The sequence below is a fragment of the Neopelma chrysocephalum genome, unplaced genomic scaffold (assembly GCF_003984885.1).
Source record: "Neopelma chrysocephalum unplaced genomic scaffold, ASM398488v2 Primary Assembly neopelma1_87, whole genome shotgun sequence".
Classification (NCBI taxonomy): domain Eukaryota; kingdom Metazoa; phylum Chordata; class Aves; order Passeriformes; family Pipridae; genus Neopelma; species Neopelma chrysocephalum.
This window is the reverse complement of record NW_020897749.1, coordinates 1,254,762-1,274,635: the sequence shown is the minus strand read 5'-3', so window position 1 is coordinate 1,274,635 and position 19,874 is coordinate 1,254,762. Positions and strand designations below refer to the sequence as shown.

Here is a 19,874-nt window from a genome sequence, read left to right as displayed (position 1 = left end):
GCACAACGGGGTCCAACAGCCCTCAGCTAGCAGTTTTGGTCATGATCCACCCCACTGCAATTGAAGGCTGTCATGACGCCATCCCATGGGATTGGTATCCCACCAGTTTTGTCACTGCCCATGATACTGGAAATGTGAGTCTGAAAGGGTACCAGAAGGAGTCAGAAGCAGATACTGAAGGATTTGTATACCTGGTTTGACTGATGAAAAGAGCAACCTTCTTCTAGCTGTCATACAGTGGAGTGTTTTGCCTTAAGCAGCACTTAAATACCAGCTGAATAACAGCAGAGCTCTGTGTTTCCCTACTCTCCTTCCCTCTCGTATGAATCCTCTGATTTGGCTGCTTTTGTGGGTGGGATAGTTTGGCCAAATGGAGCACCTTTTCTCTGAGATGCAAGAGCTCCACAGCACCTTGCCAGGCTGGAGTATTCAGTGGCTATGAAACCAGTGATGGTTATGGGTCCTATGCAATCGCCACCCCCATTCCCGTGCAGCTGCATCTAGACATGGTTTTGAGGCCAATCCCTGACCTCCACATCCCTCCTTTGTTTCCAAAGAGCTTTGCAGGAATGATTCCCTGCAGCCTGTCCATCATGCCAGCCGCCTTCCTGCACCCTGTGCTCCCACAAGGTCTGTAAAGCTCCACTGTGACTCTCACAGGGGCTTTTCACTGCTGCACACACAATCCAACTCAGCAAAAGCAAATAGTGCAAAAGGAATGACAAATATAATGTCTCAGAGGCAGATACAAAAAGGCACTCGAGGCTCAGGGCTAATGTCTTGATTACAGAAGCAGGGTCCAGAAATAGTGATATTCAGCACCCAGCTCTCAACACTGCACCACGAGAAGGCAGTTGTCAGATTGATGGAAGAAAACAAGAGGTGGCCAGTGCTTTTGGGGTGCAGTTTCATAAGGTCTTGGTTTCAGCAGAAAGAAAGTGTGTGTTTCCAGCTGCTCATTCTCCCCTGACCTTTCCTTTCCCCCTTCCCCTCCTCCCTTGCACCAGTGTGAGTTGGTGGGGCTGTAAACTGGATCACTGAAACGATCTGGGCTAAAAATACATCCCTTAACTCTTTACAAGGTTATTTTTAACCCAGATCATTCCAGCAATGGAGTTCACAGCACAGCTCTGCAGTGCTGTAGCGGGAGGGGATGGTGGGGTGGCAAGGGGCAGCCTGCCCCTCTTTAACCACGCCAGCCAGAGCCTTATCCTTTCGCATAAGGAAATTACATCCTTATGTGTCCTTCTGTTCAGAGGGCTAGTAAGGAAGTAAAATCCTATTTTTTGCATGCTTGCATGGTAAAGGCTGTGTTGGTCTGCGGCACTGGTGTTTTGCCCTGCAAGCTGTTGCCACCCAGCTCAGATGCAGCGAGTGCAGGCTGTGAACCCCTGGAGCACCTGCGAGCCACCGCAGGGAGCACGTTACCAGCAGCCCAGTGAACCAGCAGAAGTTTCCATTCAGCACCCACAAAACCCCCACAAATACTGTATCAGTGATCTCTTCAGAAACCCCACTTCAAACTGCAGCAGCCACATGTGTGGCTGGTGAGCAGGTTCTCCTTCCTGCATGGCAGGGGAAAAGCTCTATGCCTGCAGGACCTGCTCAGCCAAGGAAGGGATGGGGATGCATCTGAGGGGAGGAAAATCAAAATAAACCATCATCACAGTCTGACTGGAGGCCTGCAAGAAGCACTGGGAAGCAGTGCTGTGGTTTCCTTTGAAATTAAAGCATCACCTCTGACCAAGGCACTGGATTTCAGGAGGGGAAGGAGCCTGTTGCAGACCTCCTCTTCCCTGCCTGGCTCAGCTCTCTGAAGGAGGAGGGCATGCTTTCTGCACAAAGCCTGCCACGGCAGGACACCTACCCTTCTCATTTTTCAGCAAGGTAGCTGCAGGATTTAAGGAGCCAGACAGTCACAGGCCTTGTCTACATGGGAAAGCTTATACCAAGTACACTGGGGTAGCTCTCTCAGCTTTCAGGGAGCAATACAGGCTTAATCAGATAGAGGTGCCTGCTGTTCTGCCTACCTGAACTCATTTGCAATGGGCTTGGCTGAAAAGAGCCATTCTCAAACTCTCAAATACCTGTTTCTCAGACAGAAAGCAGTATTTTGGGAACGGTGTATTAAGCTGTAGCATTAATAGGGAATAGGACTCCCCAGGGCTAAATGTCTCCTACTCCTGTGGTGAGGTGCTGCCTCTCTCCTGAAAAGACCCCCCTGCAGAGGTGGGGTTTGATGAACTGGGGATGTCCTGCACACTCACAGACCAAGCAGTGGAGAAGTGATGGCAGCACCAGCTCCCCCTCCTATTTGGAGTGACCATTTCCATTGGCAAGAGCTAATCCCTTCTCCCAGAACCATCTTTTGTTCAACTGCAGAGGAAATCTGGAGGCAAAAGGACACTGAATATTCACACAGTGCATGATCTAAGGTACACTTCCTGTCTATCTGCAGAGGACATGAACTTATACTCTGGAGAACGCACCATGAATGCATCTCAGTTATTTTGGCTCTCACATTTTTTAAGCGCAGATAAGATTAGGTGGGGCAGCTCATAAGGAACTCCTCTTTATGTGAACAAAAAAAGCTCAAGAATAGTTTTAAATTAATATTGGACCTAAGTTACCAATGGAAAAATCTCTCTAATATGTAGTTCGTAATTTCATTCAAAGCCATCTCTTTGTATCAGACATTTAGATGAATCCTAGTTTGCACCCTCCTGCCAACAGAATTTGTTTATCTGTATCCATGTGAGTACATCAGTGGCATCAGGATCATACTGAAAGGGGAACATTGTTTGGGCTGAGAAGGGAGAGGCAAATTAGCAGGGTAGGTTTAAAACACAGACTCCCCCAAAAGAGCAAACTGAAAGGCAAGAGGGTGGAAAAATACCCAAATCACCACGTGAGGAGCCGGACAGCAAAAATCAGGAGATGCTGCTACCCACAATCTGAGCCTGCCTGTTCTCCCTGTGATCCACAAAAGCATCAGTGCAGGCTGAGGACATATTGCCCAGGAAGTGGGTGGGCTCACAATGGCCTTGGGCCATTTTTACATCCCTAGAAGGAAATCTCACGATGCTTATTCCAACTGGAGCTCAGCACCACGCTGGGCCTCTGGCTCAAGAAGCAACACATCCCAAGATGCAAGTCCTGAATAAACAAAACTCCTCTTGCTACACTGACCCCTCTTCATCCCAGAGAAGCATCCTTCTTCCCATCCCTCTCTTTACTCTTCTTCACACATCATTCTCACTGGACACCTTCCAGCTCTCTGTTTCAGGAGGGATTTATGTGATTTATTTATTCGCTCGGCATCTTATCCGGCAAGGAAGCTGCTCCTTGTCTCATTGTAGTAAATTTTAATTATTGGCAGAAGCCCCAGTTAGAAGTGGCTGCAGCTGTGGCTCTGTGATGTCTCATAGCCAGTCCTGTCCATCACTGTGCCAGCGTAGCCTGTAGCACCCTGGGAAGCAAGGCCAAGTCTCCTACCTGCAATTCCTACCATGTGCTGTAGAACAGGAGTGATAGTTACTGTGCTGTGCTCCACTAGAGCAAAAGCTACTGTGTGAGCCACCTCTGCACCTTCCTCTGGTGGGGCCAGGCTACCTCTGAGAACTTCATTTGTCAGAGCTGTACCACAGTTACTTTCCAGGAGAGGACCAGGATACCTTGGAGATCTTTCAAGTGTATCCTAAATGCTAGAAAAGAAATAATATTTTTCTACTTCCGTCTTTCTGTTGTGTTTTCTTTGATCAACCTCTACCAGAAGATAAACACCTCCATTTCACATCCAAGATGAGAAGTCTGTGAGCTTTACGAGTGTCAGCATGCACAGAGTTCTCATCCTGTTCCTCCAAGCTGCTATGCCATGGCTGGGCAAAGAGGAACAACTGGCCTCAAACAGCCATGGGTCCCTCTCTGCCAGGATGCAAGAGTGAAACATAATAGAAAGGCTGAGAAAAGAGAGTGAGATTTCCACTTGAAAGATCCAAAGAGGATTCTGGGGCTGTTATCGGGACATACAATCTGGTTATGAAAGAGTGTAAGGGTTTGTGGAGGTGTACAGTGATGACCCCAGCACGCTCTGCAAAATCCCTGGCTGTTGTTTGTCAAGACTGGCATTTTAAAGGTAGTGCAAACAGGTTTCTAGTTTGACTTGCAACAAAAGGAGTTAATGTCTCACATGAGAGGGCGCACAACTGTGCAGAAACATTGCACTTCCAAGATAAAGCTTTTTTTACATTGTCAAACCTCAGCCAGTGCGGAGAAGGCCTCCACATCTGGTTGATGTCACATGCCACTGATTCAATCTTCAAACTTACAACTTCAGGGAAAGGCAGTTTGCAGCCCGTGGGAATTGTGAGTGCTGGAGTTTGGGCTCCAGATTTCTGAATACTCTGCGAAGACAATGGGACCTCAGTTTAGGTTTGTGATCAGTTTGAGCTCCTGAGCCCCAAAGAAGGCCTTGAGACTCCTCTGGCTCACATCTCTTTGCGCATATCTCTACACAGCTGTAGATTCTGGTTTCCTTCAGACATGGGAATGCTCATTAATTGAGAAATGTCAAAAAAAGTAAAAAACCACTGGACATGGAAGTTTTGGAGACAGGCAGGAGGAGGTAAAGACTCCTGGTTACACGTGCTACCTTGAAGGGAGTCAGTGTTGTTAGAGCCCAGTGATCTGGGGCAGCTTTCTTCAGTTCTAGTCTTAATGAAAACCACAGCAGCCTTTACAGAGGTTTGACTAGAACTCCTGAAATTCACATCCCAGGAATACAGATGTCAAGTCTCTTCTAAAACTCTTCCTCTTTGAAACACTCCCAGTGGACGCCAAGCTTCTTGCCCGAGTGTAAATCACTCCAGTCCATCTCTGGGAGTCTGCAAATAAGTTTGCTACGGGAACAACTCTCAGAAGTACGACATCCCTCCCCAGAGTGGCACCCATGTCAACACCTATCCCTCCAGAGATGAATGAACACAGGGTGAGTGTGTGCCTGACCTCAACTGCAAGGCTATTGCACAGCCTTAACGAGGGTGATAAAGAGGAAGGAGCTCTGACTATAACACAGGTCAGAATAGTATGAGGAATGCAGACTACAAAGGAGGGTTGTATGTTTATTTGTTTTGAGGAGAAAGGGCAGAAAAAGCCCACTTTACATAAAATATGTAAAAATATGTAACATTTCCCTGTGTTTGGAAAGAGTTTGCCTTAGGGCAACATTTTTCTCAAGATTTGCAATGGATCTGGTCTTGATTTTCTCATCCTGAGAGTTCCCTTGTGAACTGCTGCCATCTTGGCACTCAGGGTCAAGCACTGCCCAAAGGGTAATGTGAGGATATTCTAGCTCAGTAGCTTCCATCCAGAAGACTGGAAGCAGCTCCCAAATGCAGTGCAGTAACTTCAAAACTACAGAGACTCGGATCTGCCAAAATTTAAAGGTTCACCAAAGCAAGATTTGGGAATTGGGTGGAGGTGGGAGATAAGTATCCAGAACTAGCAAAGGGACAAATGTTTTTCAAAGGAAGGAGCACTGTATTGAACTATGGTTCGTGTACTCCCCACCTTGCCTGCTAAAAGTAGAGGGGGGACTCCTGATGGTTTTCCATCTTTCAGTGGTCTGAGGTACTCATGCCTATGTGGAATACAGCCTAGACAGTTAGCACAGTGGTTGGAATCAGTGTTTCTCAAGAAAGCATTGCTGTTTGGCTCAGATCCCTGCTCAGAGTCCTTCTTTGGTACTTCCCTCCAAGTAACCTCAGGACTGTCCATGGCACCTGAACATGGAGGCAAATGGTTACTGTGAGTGAGAAAACACCCAAATTGTGTTGGGCCAGTGTGGCCACTGAGTGGTGGCTGGAGTTAGGTGGCGTGGTGCCTCTGTCAGCAGAGCCAGGCAGTGCCAGGCAGGAGGAGATGGGCAGAGCAGAGCAGCCAGTGCCAGACACGACGGTGAGGAGCTGTGTCCTTCACAACAGAACTATAGGAAACACCTGCAGACATCAGGAAATCAGAAGTGGTGAATAAACTATCTACCTGCTGTTTCAGAGAGTGACTGCAATGAAAATAAAATGAGATAATCATTATTTTAAGCTCCCCTATGAGAAGTCCCTCCCTTTGCTGCTGATGCTTTCCTGCTTGTAAAGTGGGTGTGTGTGATGGTGCTGTTACATGGTGTCGTTTTTCACGATGGGTGGTCGGTACCCGTGCCAGCTTTCTCCACACCTTCCAAAAGGCATCTCTTCTCAGCAGAGTAACTACATGAAGTCTCATTTTAGCTTGATGATGTGGGGCTGCTGCTGCTGTCCTCACAGCCTCCTGGGCCCAAAGTGGAGAAAGCGGCCTCCTGCTTGCCCCTGTGGAGTTTATTAGCAACATGTCCTAACATGTTAGGGATTGAAAGGCCCTTGTATAGCAAGGATATGCCAGCCACCTCTCATTTATCTTTGGCTGGTGTTGAAAATTTTTGAGGCTGGATTTGTAGCAAGTTGTTCTTTCCTTTGTGCCATGGTATGAAGCTCTAAGGAGTGCCTGGTGTCTGCTTGCCAAGCTCTACCTGGTGAGATTAGCAAAAGCAGCAAAAATAATATCACTGTGAAAGGCACAGGTGAGATCTTGAGTCAACCTTTTAGTAACGACAGTATTTGGCAATTGCCTGGTGCCACATGTTCCCAACACTGCATGGGCTGAGTCATTTCAGCAACATTACCCCAGACCTTCACTGTTAGGAGCATCTGCTGAGAGGGCAATGTATGGGCTTGTGCTTTCTAATGCATATCAGCCACTGCTGCAAGCCCCACAGGTCCTGAGGGAAGCCAGGGTTTTATCTGTCAGGAGAGCACTCAGACCACCAGGCAGGTGCGTGAGGTCCCCTCTGCCTTGGAAGAATTCAGGAAACCTTGAATTCTTTGCTAAGTGTTGGCATAGCTACAACAGGTAGGCTGGCAAGTGCTTGACCTAGCCTTGCCCTAAGCCCTGGATTAAAAACCAGGCAGACCAAAGAGTTTGAAGCCCGCACACTGTGAGTACAGAACGGAGCCCAGGCCACTGAGCGAGTGTCCTATTGCACCTGGCAAGGGCTGCCAAGAGAGGTTTGATCAAGGACCATCATTACCAAAAGAGGCAGTGAACTGCAGCACCTGGTCCCAGCCGGGCACGGTGCCCGTGCAGGGGCAGCGTGTGTGTAACCTCAGCTTGTACCCGACAGAGACACGGGCAGCTCTTGGCTCTGCTGTGCCCTGGGCAGGGCTTCTGACTGTCCAGCCACAACATGCTGCTCAGGGAAGGAGTTCATTTAAAGTGTAAATCAATCATTTGGTGTGTATGCATAGTGGTTTGGCAATCCATGACTGAGGTGATTGTATAAACCTCCAGCAAGACATGGGTAGCACCGTTTCATTTTCTGAGAGAATCGCTTTTTGTGAGATGCCCAGTCCTGTTTGCTTGTGTTCACCACACTCAGAGTGTTCTCATGGGGAGAGGAGTGGTGGGGAGAGATGAGGATGTGAGACAGGGGGAATGTAACAGGGACATATGGACAGGTCAGGCAGGGCAAATCCAGGCTTGTGCAGAAGCAGCAGCCCAGGCACCGGTTAAACTTTAATGTGAGCAGGCAGGTGCCTGGTGAAGTAGGAGGAACCTACAGTGGTTGCAAGGTTTTTTTCCAGGCTGAAGATGTGGATTGCAGTCTTTCCATTCTTCATTAGTAGGACACAAAAATTGCCCTCAGCTACTCAAAATCCAGGAGAGAATTTTAGTCCAGGGCTTCACAAGCTAAATCCTGACACTTGGACCTTCACGGCAGACTGTGTCTCAACAACACATTCCTAACAACAGCTACACTGTGATGCAGAGCAGCCCAAGGAAACCTGTAGTGAGGGATCTGAGCCCCACAGTCACAGTGCTGCACAACTGCTCATGGTGGCATCCAACTGGATGTAGGCACTGGGTGCTGTGCTCACACCAAAGGCATCATCAGCCCCATCACAGCTCTGCATGAGCAGCACCCAGATCAGGTGTCTGCATTTCATCTCTGTGTCTGTGGGAAGTGGCCTTATGGAGTTTGTACAGGATCCTTTGGGCACAATAACTGAGATGACCTCTTGTCACAAAACTTCCTAAGCAAGTCCTAATGGGGTCCAGAACCCATGAAGGACAGATTCTGTCCTAGCAAACTGCCCTTCTGAAGGGATTTCTGTCTGATTTCTAAAGATTTTTAAGGATTTGATAATATCCAGCAGGATTATAAGGGTGTCTCGAAGAAACTCTGCGAGTGAGACAACAGATTTCCCATCTCAGCCCCTCTTTGCCCAGCTCACCCCTCCTGCCTGCAGCTGCACAGCTCTACCCCAGCAATCACCAGTGTGCAGTGACTGGCATGGGCTCAGCAAGAGAAGTCATACTAGGGCTTCCCTAGGCCACTAAGTCAACAGCAAAAGAGGAAGGAGAAGCTCAAAGGTTTTGAAAGCAGTAGCAACAACAGAACAACTGAAATGAGATTTAGTGCCGGAACATCCAAGAGGAAAGACTAAAAAGGTACTCAAGAAAGGGCAAGGTGAATCCTGTTGCAGTAAGAAGGCAGGAGGCTGGAATGAGTGGTAGGAAGCTGAAAGGCTGTTAAGTACCAGTGAGGCCTGAGGCTACAGTGGGGAGAAGCTGTGTGACATACAGCAAATGGAGATCATGATCATCGGGATTACTGGGTTTTTAAGATGCATGACAACATGTGCCTGCAGACAGTGAAGAGGAAAAAATAGGAGAGCTAGGTGGAGAGGCAAAAATCTACATTGCCAGCCAGGCAAATTCCCTACAGACAAGGCGACTGGGGTGTCCAAAACAGCAGGGAAAACACATAAGCCTCATTCAGGAGTCCAATGAGTCCAAGGAGGAACAGCCCCCGCCTTTCCTGTAAAAGGGCCATGCGTCTGTAATTGCCTCATTACAAGCCCAGCACAGCTGCTTGCAGGCAGGCCAGGCAGCCACCATGGAAATAATTTCAGGCAGCAGGAAAAGGATTGTGGATAAAGTTGATATCTGGCTGGATTCGGTCATACCCAGCCATGCAAGTGGAAAAACAAAGGCAGGCAGAGGGGCTGTGCCCACACAAGTAGCACGGCAGAGCCTCTTCTCTGCAGAGGCTCCTTGCAAGGGGGGTTTTCCTGTCACCTGGAACAGCACAACTTCAGAAACTCACCCATCCTGGGTTTTTAGCCCAGACATACCACACGGGGTTGTCCCTCCTGAGCCTTTGGGGCACACTAATGTCTCCATTCAGGACTTTGCTGCAGGGAGGGTAAGACACGATTTTTTAGAGGAGGATGAGGTATTTAAGATGATAAAAATAAATACGAGGAATAAAAAATGCAGAAAGATTCAAAAGCTGATAGTTCACTGTGTGGCTACTGCAGGTGGAAATGTATTTCAAACTATTCAACTGCTGCTCAGAGTTACCCTGTCCACTGCAAACTAGAGCTCAGCCATCGGTAACCTCAAGCACTGAGTAACAAAAATGACTAGTTTAACAAAGATCTCTGCAATTACTAAGTTAGACCACTCTAGAAGGCTAGATTTATATGCCTCCTCCCTTTATGAAGCACTGGAAACTCAATGTCCTGATATTTCCTTTGAGTTAATATGTCTGTTTTAAAAATAAGAGATGTATTTATCTGGAACAAACAGTTTAAAAAAAAAAACAACAACTTTTTTTTCTCATTATAATGAGAGCATTTGGCCTTACAAGAACAATGTTGATGTTGCAGAGCTCTTTCCTTGCTCCAAATGAACACTAGTAACACATCTGAAATATTTTCTAAAGCTCCAGAGCTCCTAAAGTTCACAATAACTCTAAGTGTTTTTGGGGAAATACTTTGTGCCTCTTAAACGTGAGTGCTGCCAGTGAGCCAGAATCCTGCAGCAGATACACTAAGCATTCCTATTATTTGAGGTTATGAAAATTTGGATTGGGACGCTGAAAACAAGGTCCCTTACTCTGAAATGCCCTGTCAAATATAGCCCACAGCTTGTCTCTTAAAGAAGGTCACAATGAAGGAGGTCAGTGGGCATGTAACAACTGACAGGACAAGAGGAAATGACCTCAAGTTGCCCCAGGAGAGGTTTAGATTGGATATTAGGAAAAAATTCTTCACTGAAAGGGTTGTCAAGCACTGGAACAGGTTCCCAGGGGAATGGTAGAGGCACCATCCCTGGAAGTGTTCAAAAGTCCACATGTAGATGTGGCACTTAGGGACATGGTTTAGTGGTGGCCTTGGCAAAGCTGGGTTAGCAGTTGGACTTGATGATCTTAGAGGTTTTTTACAACCTAAACAATTCTGTGATTACCTTGGCATCAGGACTCCAGTGTCATCTGAGAGCTAATGCACCACTTTCCTAAATAATTGAAATCCTCACTCTCTTTCAAGCAGCACTACTTTTCATTTCTCCAAAATTAAATTAGATGAACACCTACACAGCTTTCAGCTTAGTTGAGGAAGATGTCTGGCTTTCCTGGTATGTCAGGCAGCATATATAGTCCTGTCATTAACTCCTTCTCCCCATCTGATGGGAGCCCTCTAGCAATAAGTGCTGCCTGAAATCTTGGTTGATACAAGCAGACATGAGCTACTGCAGACATCTAAATTGCAGATAATACATATGAAAGGCATGTGGGGAAAAGGCGTTATTTCTCAGAAATTATCCACTGAGAAAGTAAACTGATGAAGTTGTGTTGTTTTAGGAATCCACAGACACTCCCTGTGTGGAATGATCTGTGATGCTGATGTCCTGATCTACAGCCGACAACAGCTGTGAGCAGGATGCCGGTCTGGCTGGCCTGGAGATTATTGCTTCCCACGTGTCCTTAGCAGCTTGTACAGCCAGGATCTGGGATCTGCCCTCAAGATACCCACTCTCATTACTACCAAATTCCTCCATGGGTTGATGGGTGACATGGCAGTTCTTCTGATGAAGAGCAGAGGTGGCCACCATAACACGTAGCTGCTTTCCTAATGAGCTGCTCACACCAGCTGCTTCTATGGAGCTCTATTCCTGGCCAGGGTTTTCCCCGGGATCCTTCTCAGCTTCCCGATGTTTCCCTCTCAGACATCTGTTTTTCTTAATGATCTGGGAACTGTACACAGCTTGTCAAGTTTCCCCAAATTAATTGGTGCCTCTCTGTGTGTACTTCCAGGCCTTGTTCTGGGCAGTTCTTGCTGCTCCTGAAGGATAAGGGGTGAGCTAATGGAGGAACAACTGGAAAAACCTCCCAGGCTGCCCACAGGGAGAGGAGATACAGTGCAGTCTGCAGGGCAAGTGTATCCAATCTCATGAGAGCAAAGAATTCTAGACTAAGACATAGAGTGAGATATGGCCAGGAAGGCTGGACTTGCATGTGCACTATTTCAGTGGGGAATAAAATGCATGAGCAGTGGTTACCTTCTGACACCGAACCTCTGAGATGAGAAGCTTTTTGTTGGTTAAAATGTGCCTTGCAGAAAATCATTATTTTGTGCCATCTCAGCCACAGTTTTGCTTTAAGTGATGCACACAGCCCTGCAGCTGTAGGCACAGTGTGAGGCTACACCCTGCTCTCACCTACGGACATGGAGACCCTTGGGCAACTGTCCAGAAGGAAGCGGAATGAGCAAGTGGAACAGCCCCTGTAGTAGGGAAGGTCTCACCTTTCAATTGCTACCCAGCTTAGCTTCTCCATTGCTTGCCTCACATGGGGTCAGCAAAAAAGCCCTGCTTTTAGCAGAGGTCTGAAAAAAAGGTGAGTTTCAACAGGAGGAAGCTCGGACTCAAGATGCTTCAGGTGGGATGAGGAAGAGGCTGCTCTCGGCCTAAAGGAGCGGTTGAAGAGGATGAACTTTAAGCAGGTGCATACACAATATGCATAAATTATCTAATCTGAAGCTATTCAGAAGGTTAAATTAGAAACTGAAGTCACTGAACTGCCAAAAAAGGGACACAGAGAATACAAGAAGCAGGGACAGTTCAAAACACTTCTGATAAATGCTGTAAGTAGACTGTGGTACCTCCCAGTTTAAACTCAACACTACAGACAGTCTAGTTGTAGCAGCTAAGGGATTCAACTCCTCCTAATTTATCCCGCTGGGAACAGAAAATCACAAGGGTAAATGAGCCTACACAGAGCTTCCAACTGCTGCAGCTTCCAGGACTCATCAGTTAGGACTGTGCTATCTTTGTAACACATTGCTATTAAATTAGGTCTTCACTGGATACAGGCAGATCAGAGAAGGAGGTTCGTATTTATCTGAGCCAGGAATTTAGTCTCAAAAGGTATGCAGATATGGAGTGGAGGAAAGTGATAGTAAGCACTCATCTGGCAGCCACCTTGAGGTGTGAATGTTAAGTTATACCCACAGAGGCATCTTGTGCTGGGGAGCCCCAGCAGCACTGAGGATCCAGGTCTTAGCACCCTTTGACTTCACCTGGAGTTTCCAGTTTGTGAGACCTCTGAAAATCAGGTCCTACTCTAGGCAAATGCACCCAGGCAGCTTTAATTTGCTGTTGTATTTGAAAATGCCTAAGTGAATTTTCAGCCCAGTCTGGATCAGCCATAATGATGCACCAGAAATTTAGTGTTTTCCATAGTTAAATGACTCTATATACCTCAAGGAAAATGCACACAAGGAACTCCTGAGCTGCAGCTTGGCCTTCAACGTAGATTTTTTTGAGTGATCTGAAGAAGATAGTGATCTCTGTTTCTGAGTAAACCTGATCATAAAAATCTCCCAAAATGCTGTAACAGAGAAACCCAACGTTTGCAAGAGCTTCAGAACACTCTACCTACTTCAGTGCTCTGTTTCTTTTTCCTGCTGGCTGATTGAAACCCGTTTGCACGTTCTCTCTGTAGCAAGAAGAGGGACTAAGTTCCTTCAACCTCAGGCACAGTTTCTCCAGATATAAGCTGGGCCACCGGAACCAGGTGTCCAGGAAGTGTGGGCTCAGTGCCTGCACACCACTTGCTCAGGGAGTAAGTCAGCACTGGGAAGCTCTGGCCAGCATGTCGCTGAATTCACAGATCTTAAAATGAAAGGTGTTGAGAAGAAAAATTATATTCCACTTACAACCGTTGGAATTGCTGGAATGAGCCAACGATTTTTCTGCTGCAGAGCAGAGTCAGAAGAAATAAAGCATGACAGTTTCATTACTCGATAGCTTTTCTCTCCCGTGGGCTACAAAAAGAGGTTTCCGGCTTCCTCCTTGAGGACCATGTGCATGCCCATGTTTGTTTGCATGGAGAGCCCCTCTGCCTCTAACTGGGAATGAACAGCTCCAAACTGGGAACGAAAACACTGGGTGTTCGTGGAAGGACCGTGTTGACAACTCTGTGCACTTTGTAAAGACCAAGCAGGAAATCAAATTAAACTGGGCACATTTCACAAGCTAAACATGCACTGGCTGTAGGGCCCAAGGGGTGAAATTCCTGGGAAGCCTGGCACACAAGCTCAAGTGTGTGTATATTAAAACAGGACATGTTTCACCTGAACTTACATCAGGGGGACATGGCACTCAGCAGAGAGGTATTTCCAGATGACTGACTTGAATAAGCCATGATTGCTGTTGCAGTACACAGTTTTAAAGGATAAAGAAACAGGAAGAAAGAATAAAAATAAAATTGGGTTTGTGTTTTACACGGGCAATAAAATAACCATTCCCAGACTCTTGCAGATGTGGTGCCAATTTATTTTGACCTAAGCTTCCCACAGGCAGTAGTTTGCTGGGCTTGAACAATATACTGCAGCAGGGAGGAATCATAAACACTTTTGGGGCCTGATGCTGAATAGCCACTAGCTTCTGCCAGCAGCCCCACACGTGGAAGAACTGCAGAAACAGTATGGTCCTGGCCCCTCTGGTGGCCCTGTCAATGCTACTGCCTGAATACAACAGATCACTCCTGCCATTATCTTTCTTATGCTCAGCCCAGTCTATTTTTGAATCATTCATGGGAAAGAGATTTCCACTACATTTGGTTTCCAGCACACTATTCCAAACCCTGCCAGACCTCACTGTTACAAATCTTTCCTGCTATTTGGTGAGATATAAATCTTCCCTTTAATTGGATCCCATTATTCCCAGGCATGCTGCTTTTCCAGTGCACTAACTCCTTCTGTTTCCTCTGTGTTAAAAGTTTTAGACTACTGTCCTCTGTCTCCCTGCAAAGCCACACTGACTTGTTTAAGTCCATTCTTCTGAGCCAGATCTCCTTCTTTGCATTTTCGTGCCTTTCTGTGCACAACAAGTCGCTGGTCTGCGCCCTTTAGATACCTAGGCTTTCCAAACCACACACTTCAATTCTCTGTGCATTTGAGAAGCCTGAGATGAACTTTGTTGAAGCTGGCAGTGTTGAATCAATATCCTTTGCAGACTGGCCACCAGTAATCCACACTGACCACAATATTGTGTGCATCTCGTTACAAAGGGTAAACAGGTTTATTTGCCTGAGGACTCTTGTATGCAACAAAAACCAGCTCACAACTTTGTAAGTTGTATGAGCTTTGAGCTCTTTTAAAATTTGATGATGAAGAACGAAAGAAAAAGCCATGCATCTATATTAGCTGTCAATCTGGCAAGTGAGATTTGTTAACTACTGTTAACCAACCAGGTGAAAACAGAATGGAAAATCAACCCTAGTTTGTATGGGCTTGGCTATTTCCATGACAAAAAGGTTTTCTAGCAGCAGGTATTGATAAAGCAATGCTGATGTTTTCCCCTGTTCTTCAGATAAGGCGATGCTGGGAATGTATGAGAAGGTATGCATAATATGCTGCTCGATTAGACTGAGGAGTACAGGATAGAAGGTGTTTCCAAAATGCTATCCCATGACTTGGGACACTCAGACAACCAAAGGTTACACTGGGGAGTGAGGAGGGGTTCAGAAGAATCATCTCTCTCTGGTGACATGGGCAAAGCCTGAATTCCATTTACTCTGGGGTCTCTGCTAGGTACAAGAAAGGGTCACAGCACAGCCCATGAGGTTTGGGTTTGCTGTTTTCTGTCCTTTAAGTGGGAGGCCTCCAGTTGCTGTGATATGGAAGTCTGGCAAACTGATCCTTTCCAGGGCCCTCTGCTGCAAACATGCTATTTACTGTCAAGCAGGTCCTAAAGCTGCCCAGACCTGAGGAATAAAATAGAGTCATATGGTACCTCTCCTGGTGTATTTAAATATTCTTCCCTTTATCTACACAGACACCCTGCACAAATGTGTCACTTTGATGAGTTTGGGAGGAAACACTGAAAACAAGTGTATTTGAGGTTAAACTGTTCTGTAAGCAAAACCAAAAAGAGGGGAAAATTATTGTTTTAACTTTCAGAGTGAAAGTCAAGCATCAGAGTTTCCTGAGAAAGGAAAATTGTTTCCTGGCAGGCCTAGCCATGGCATAATGCCTATTAATCTCTGCTCCACAGCTGCAAGGGTGGGCAGAGACCTCTCTCAGCCCAGCTCACCTACTGCCCTGCTGCTCTGAGGACCATGATGGCCACAGATTTCAGCCCCATCATCTGCACATCCCCTCCACTTCAGTCCTCTTGGGTGACAGGTCACATATCCTTCGTGCAGTTTTCCTAAGGACAGGGTAAGTGCCTGTTCTGAAAGCAAGCTGCCCTCTCCTTTGGGTGAGGGTGTCATTCCTTGTGGCTGTGGGAATGGCGCAGCAACTGGGATACTGGACCTGGAAATGTTGTGATGTCTGGCAGACCACAGCACGAAGAAAAACACTACTTCTGACCTTGCCTGTTGAGGGAAGGGATGTGTTTGAACCCCAGGAAGTTTCTGCAGTCTCTCAGTGAGGTGGAGAATGGCAGACTCAGGAATTTTCTCCACACTGCTCTGCTGCTCACTAGAGGAGTGGGGCAGGACCCCTCTGTGATATCCTCACCTGACACAGGAGGTGGGGCTTTACTGAAAAAAACAGTGACTCCAAGCAGTTACTCAAGATGTCCAAGATGAAAACACTGGTGCAGGGAGAGCACAGGGCCTGGGGCTGGAGCCATGCCCAGTAGGTTGCCCAGAAGGGAAGTGGTGAAGTGAGCAGAGATCTGCCCTCAGCCCTGGAAAAGCTGTCCCTCTCCCGAGCCAGTGTAACAACAAGAAAAAGGAAGATCTAGCAGGAGTACTTACAGAAAAGAGACATGAGAATGGAGATGTCACAGAATTAAACTACATCTGTTGGTAGGCACAACGAAGAGGGGAGACTTCCCAAAATAAACCTGGTTGCTGCACCTTTGCAGCTTAGGAACCCATCACACCACAGGGAGCCACTAAAGCAAAACTCAGTCTTGGATTGCTTCCCTTTGCTGTGCGAGTAAAGTTCAAGTGTCTCCATGCTCCCAAGCTCCTACAGAGAGGCTGGGAAGAGGAATGCCATGGCTGCTGTTGGGCTGCAGAAAGCCACAAGCACTTTCAGCGGATGCCTTAGCTCACATCTGCAGCAAGGTTTGGTGCAGCTCTGGGAATTAGACAGCTTGGACCAAATCTGAAGAAGTAAACTGACACAGCAACACAAAAATTTCTGATCCTTTTTGTACCATGAGTGCAAAGAATGTTTAGTGTTTTACAAATGGCTTAGATTTCATCAGTGCAGCTTTACACATTTTTGATATGAACTCCTCATGTTAACAGTCTGTGGTATAAGCTTCGTGATTTCAAGTTGCTTTCATCAGTCCTAACACTGGAAAGAAAAATGATTCTGAAATCTATCTTGCATCGAGAAGCTGTGTCTTAAAAAAAAATCCCAAACTGAAGATCAGCAGACTCCCAAAATTACATCAACTGCAAACCAGCATTTTGCTGCCTTTTTCTCCCTCTTCAGGGTCTTAAACAGTTTCAGTTACTGCTTTAGATGTGGTACATTCCTGACAGCAGAATGGCTAAGGTACTAGTCCCTAAGGAGCAGCAAACCCACACTAACCACTCTGAGAAAGCAATCCCAGCTATCTCACTTCTGTGGGTTTTTCAAAACTAGGGTCTTCCTGCCAGAGACCTGATGGAAATCAGCTGTCTAGGTCAGCCCTCTGCCCTTTTTCCCCTAATGCTGGTAATCCTCATGTGTCCCATTAGAGCAAAGAGCTTACCAGTTATGCCAGCAGGAAAGCTCAGAGCAGCCCTGCCTGCCAATGATGAAGCAAAGGGGGAAATGACAGGACTTCTCGTTCCTGTTGCACAGGATCATTAAATCTGGTTTTAAAGCAAAAGACTGTGCTGAGTCTCTGGGTCCTGTTTATGATGCCTGTGAAAAGCCCTCAGGAAGAAACGGAGTGGAGAAAATCAACTGATGGGAACTCAAGTTCTTGCTCTTGGCTCTATTTTGGTCTAATATCTTCTTACCTTTGGGACATTAAACACCTTTTCGGAGGCTTGGGGCAGGACCAAATGCACTACTTATAAAATAGCTTGGGAATGGAGATGTTTTAAAAATAAGAATGGAAACAGCAATCAACAGATGATCAAAAAAAAGGTAACCTGGGCAAAAAGTATGGAATGTATGGAATAGAGGTAAAGAGACAAAATTAAGAGCAGGGAACTTTTAGGTTGGATACTTCAGAGAAGCTCCCTGACCATCAGACCTTCCATATGTGTCACACATCTCCCAAAGGAAATGGCAAGTCTGTCACTTTCTACTCCAAAACACCGCTGTGGCACACAACAGAAAATACTCGAGGGGTGCAGTCCCCTGTGTGTGGAGAGGAGAAGAGGAGAGGGGGTAAGGGAGAGTGTCCTCAATGCGACAAAATATCTTCAGCCCTGAGTCAGTCTTTGCTCCATATGTGGCTTACTGTGCACAGAGGACATAAAAATTAAGAGCTCATCTCCCCATCCCCTCTGAGACATCCCAGGATACTATACAGTGAAAAAGAATAAAACAAGTATTAGCAGTTACTGAATTGGGCTCTGTCAAACCTGAAAACCCTTACAAAGCTATATATCTGTCATGCCACATGTAGTCTGTGCTGAGTTGGTTTGATCACTGCTTGGTCTTTTCTCCACCCCAAAATCTATTCAGATAGTTTGGTTGAGGACTTTTTTTTTGTAATGAACATGCCTGAACACACCAGATCTTTAACCCTTGCCTGTGGGGACGGTCAGCACAGATAACAAGGATGGCAATGTGAGCACCTGGGTGTTATCAGAACTGCCCAACTGAGCTATGCGTTGGAAATCTTCAAAGGCAAACTGAAGTGGTGCTTCAAGCACACTGTTCCCTGGCTCTGTTGTGTGTCCCCTGCTGTTGGGACTGCATCCATGCAGAAAAATGCTTATCTAATATAAAGTGTTTAGTAAGATCTCTCTTTAGCTAAGAGAAATACCAAATGTCCTCTCTTTCGTCATTTGAGGTTTTGCCAATGTTGTAATCACCTTTCTATTTCCTGTGCCCCTCCTAAAAATAAATATTTTTATTCCTTTGCCACTTAAAAAAACTGTTCAGAAAGCTTGCAAATCCAGTCTGACATGACCGAAACAAGCACCATCATTCCCATTTTGAATGAATGGGAAAAGAACCAAGGGGAGGTGAACTGCCTTGCCCAAGAGGGTGTTACACAGGAGAAGGCTTGGACATAAACACCAAGGAAGCCAGACTGCTGTCCACCAGCTGTGTGCCCTCCCCCCCCCACCCGAGACATGAGATCCAACTCTCCTGAAGCACGGGACATGCGGCACGGAGAAAAAAGGACAGGAAACCCTCCGGGAGTGTGCTACTCATCTACCTTGCTGAAACAACAGTGCTTGGGTCCTCTTTCATGAACCAAAACGCTCTATTGATAACGAAAGTGACACCTCCCAATCCACGTGGAACGAGGGGTTCACACAGCTCAGGGTCCAAATCACTGCTGCTGCTGCACGGGTTGGGTAGGAATCAACCCCAAGTAGCCTCCCAAGCCTGCACGGTTTGTTCCTTCTCCTTATGTCCCCATTTTTAACGACTTCTTAAAACCCCCTTTCAAAATGATACCTTTTAAAATCTAACTCTCTTTCCCATCTCAGAGATTAAAACAGTAAACGGCAGTCCTTCCTCGTTCCCCTTTCACAGATGTAATTTCTCCCCATAACATCCCCCTACTTTCCAAATGTGGACTAAAACCCACAAAATAGTCTGAGGTGCATGGCAGGGGCTGGGGGAGTGGAGGGGGAGAGACCTTTATCTGAACTCCAGCGAAGAGAGATTTTGAAGCTGCCTTTAGTGAGAAATTGCTTTGCAAGGTGGAGCTAAAGCAGATCGAGGAGCGAGTCACAAGCTAGTGGAAATAAAAGTTTTCTTTACCTCCATGTCCTGCAAGAAAGAGGTGTCCTCGGGGCAATCTTTCTTCCCCACCCCTTTCCCTCTTATCTGTGGGAAAACTTCAGCCGAGCCAGAGCAAAATCGTGCCGCCGTGGAGGGAGTGTAATATCCAAGCCCCTGCTCAGCTTGAAAACGGACAGAGCCCAGCGAGTGGCCCTGCACTACGAACAAGGAAGAAGGGCGGGTGGGTGAGAGGAAGGGAGGGAGGGGAGAGGAGGGGGAGGCAAGGCAATCAGGGTTTAAATTTAGACACAAATCTAAACAGATACTGTCCTTCCCGGAGTGCTGGGCTCAGGAGACAACAAGCAACAAACTCTGCGGCTGCGCCCAAACTTGGAGACACCACATGTGCATTTCCTCCCTTCCTTTCTTTCTCCCCTCCGTATTTTCTATCACCTTATCTTTATTCTCCTCCCACCCACCCACCCCTGTGGGTGTCTTTATTTCTCTCCACTTCTTTATTTGTCTTTATTTCTCTCCACTCCTTCTGGTTGCTGCCCCAGTGTCTCTGCCTGGATCTCCCCTATCCAAGGATCCCCTATCCTGGATCTTCCCTTTCCAAGTCTGCAGGGT

At 46.7% G+C, this 19,874-nt stretch overlaps 1 protein-coding gene across 1 annotated transcript in view; it reads right to left on the bottom strand.

Annotated features, from left to right (window-relative positions):
* The window catches only part of RCSD1 (RCSD domain containing 1), a 32,751-nt gene extending 13,281 nt beyond the window's left edge, over window positions 1-19,470 (bottom strand). The window contains exon 1 of the mRNA XM_027692639.1: window positions 19,284-19,470. Within this exon, the coding sequence (XP_027548440.1) occupies window positions 19,284-19,289 (6 nt within the window). The 5' untranslated portion in view covers window positions 19,290-19,470. The remainder of the gene's footprint in view (window positions 1-19,283) is intronic.
* Between the last annotated feature and the right edge of the window lie 404 nt (window positions 19,471-19,874).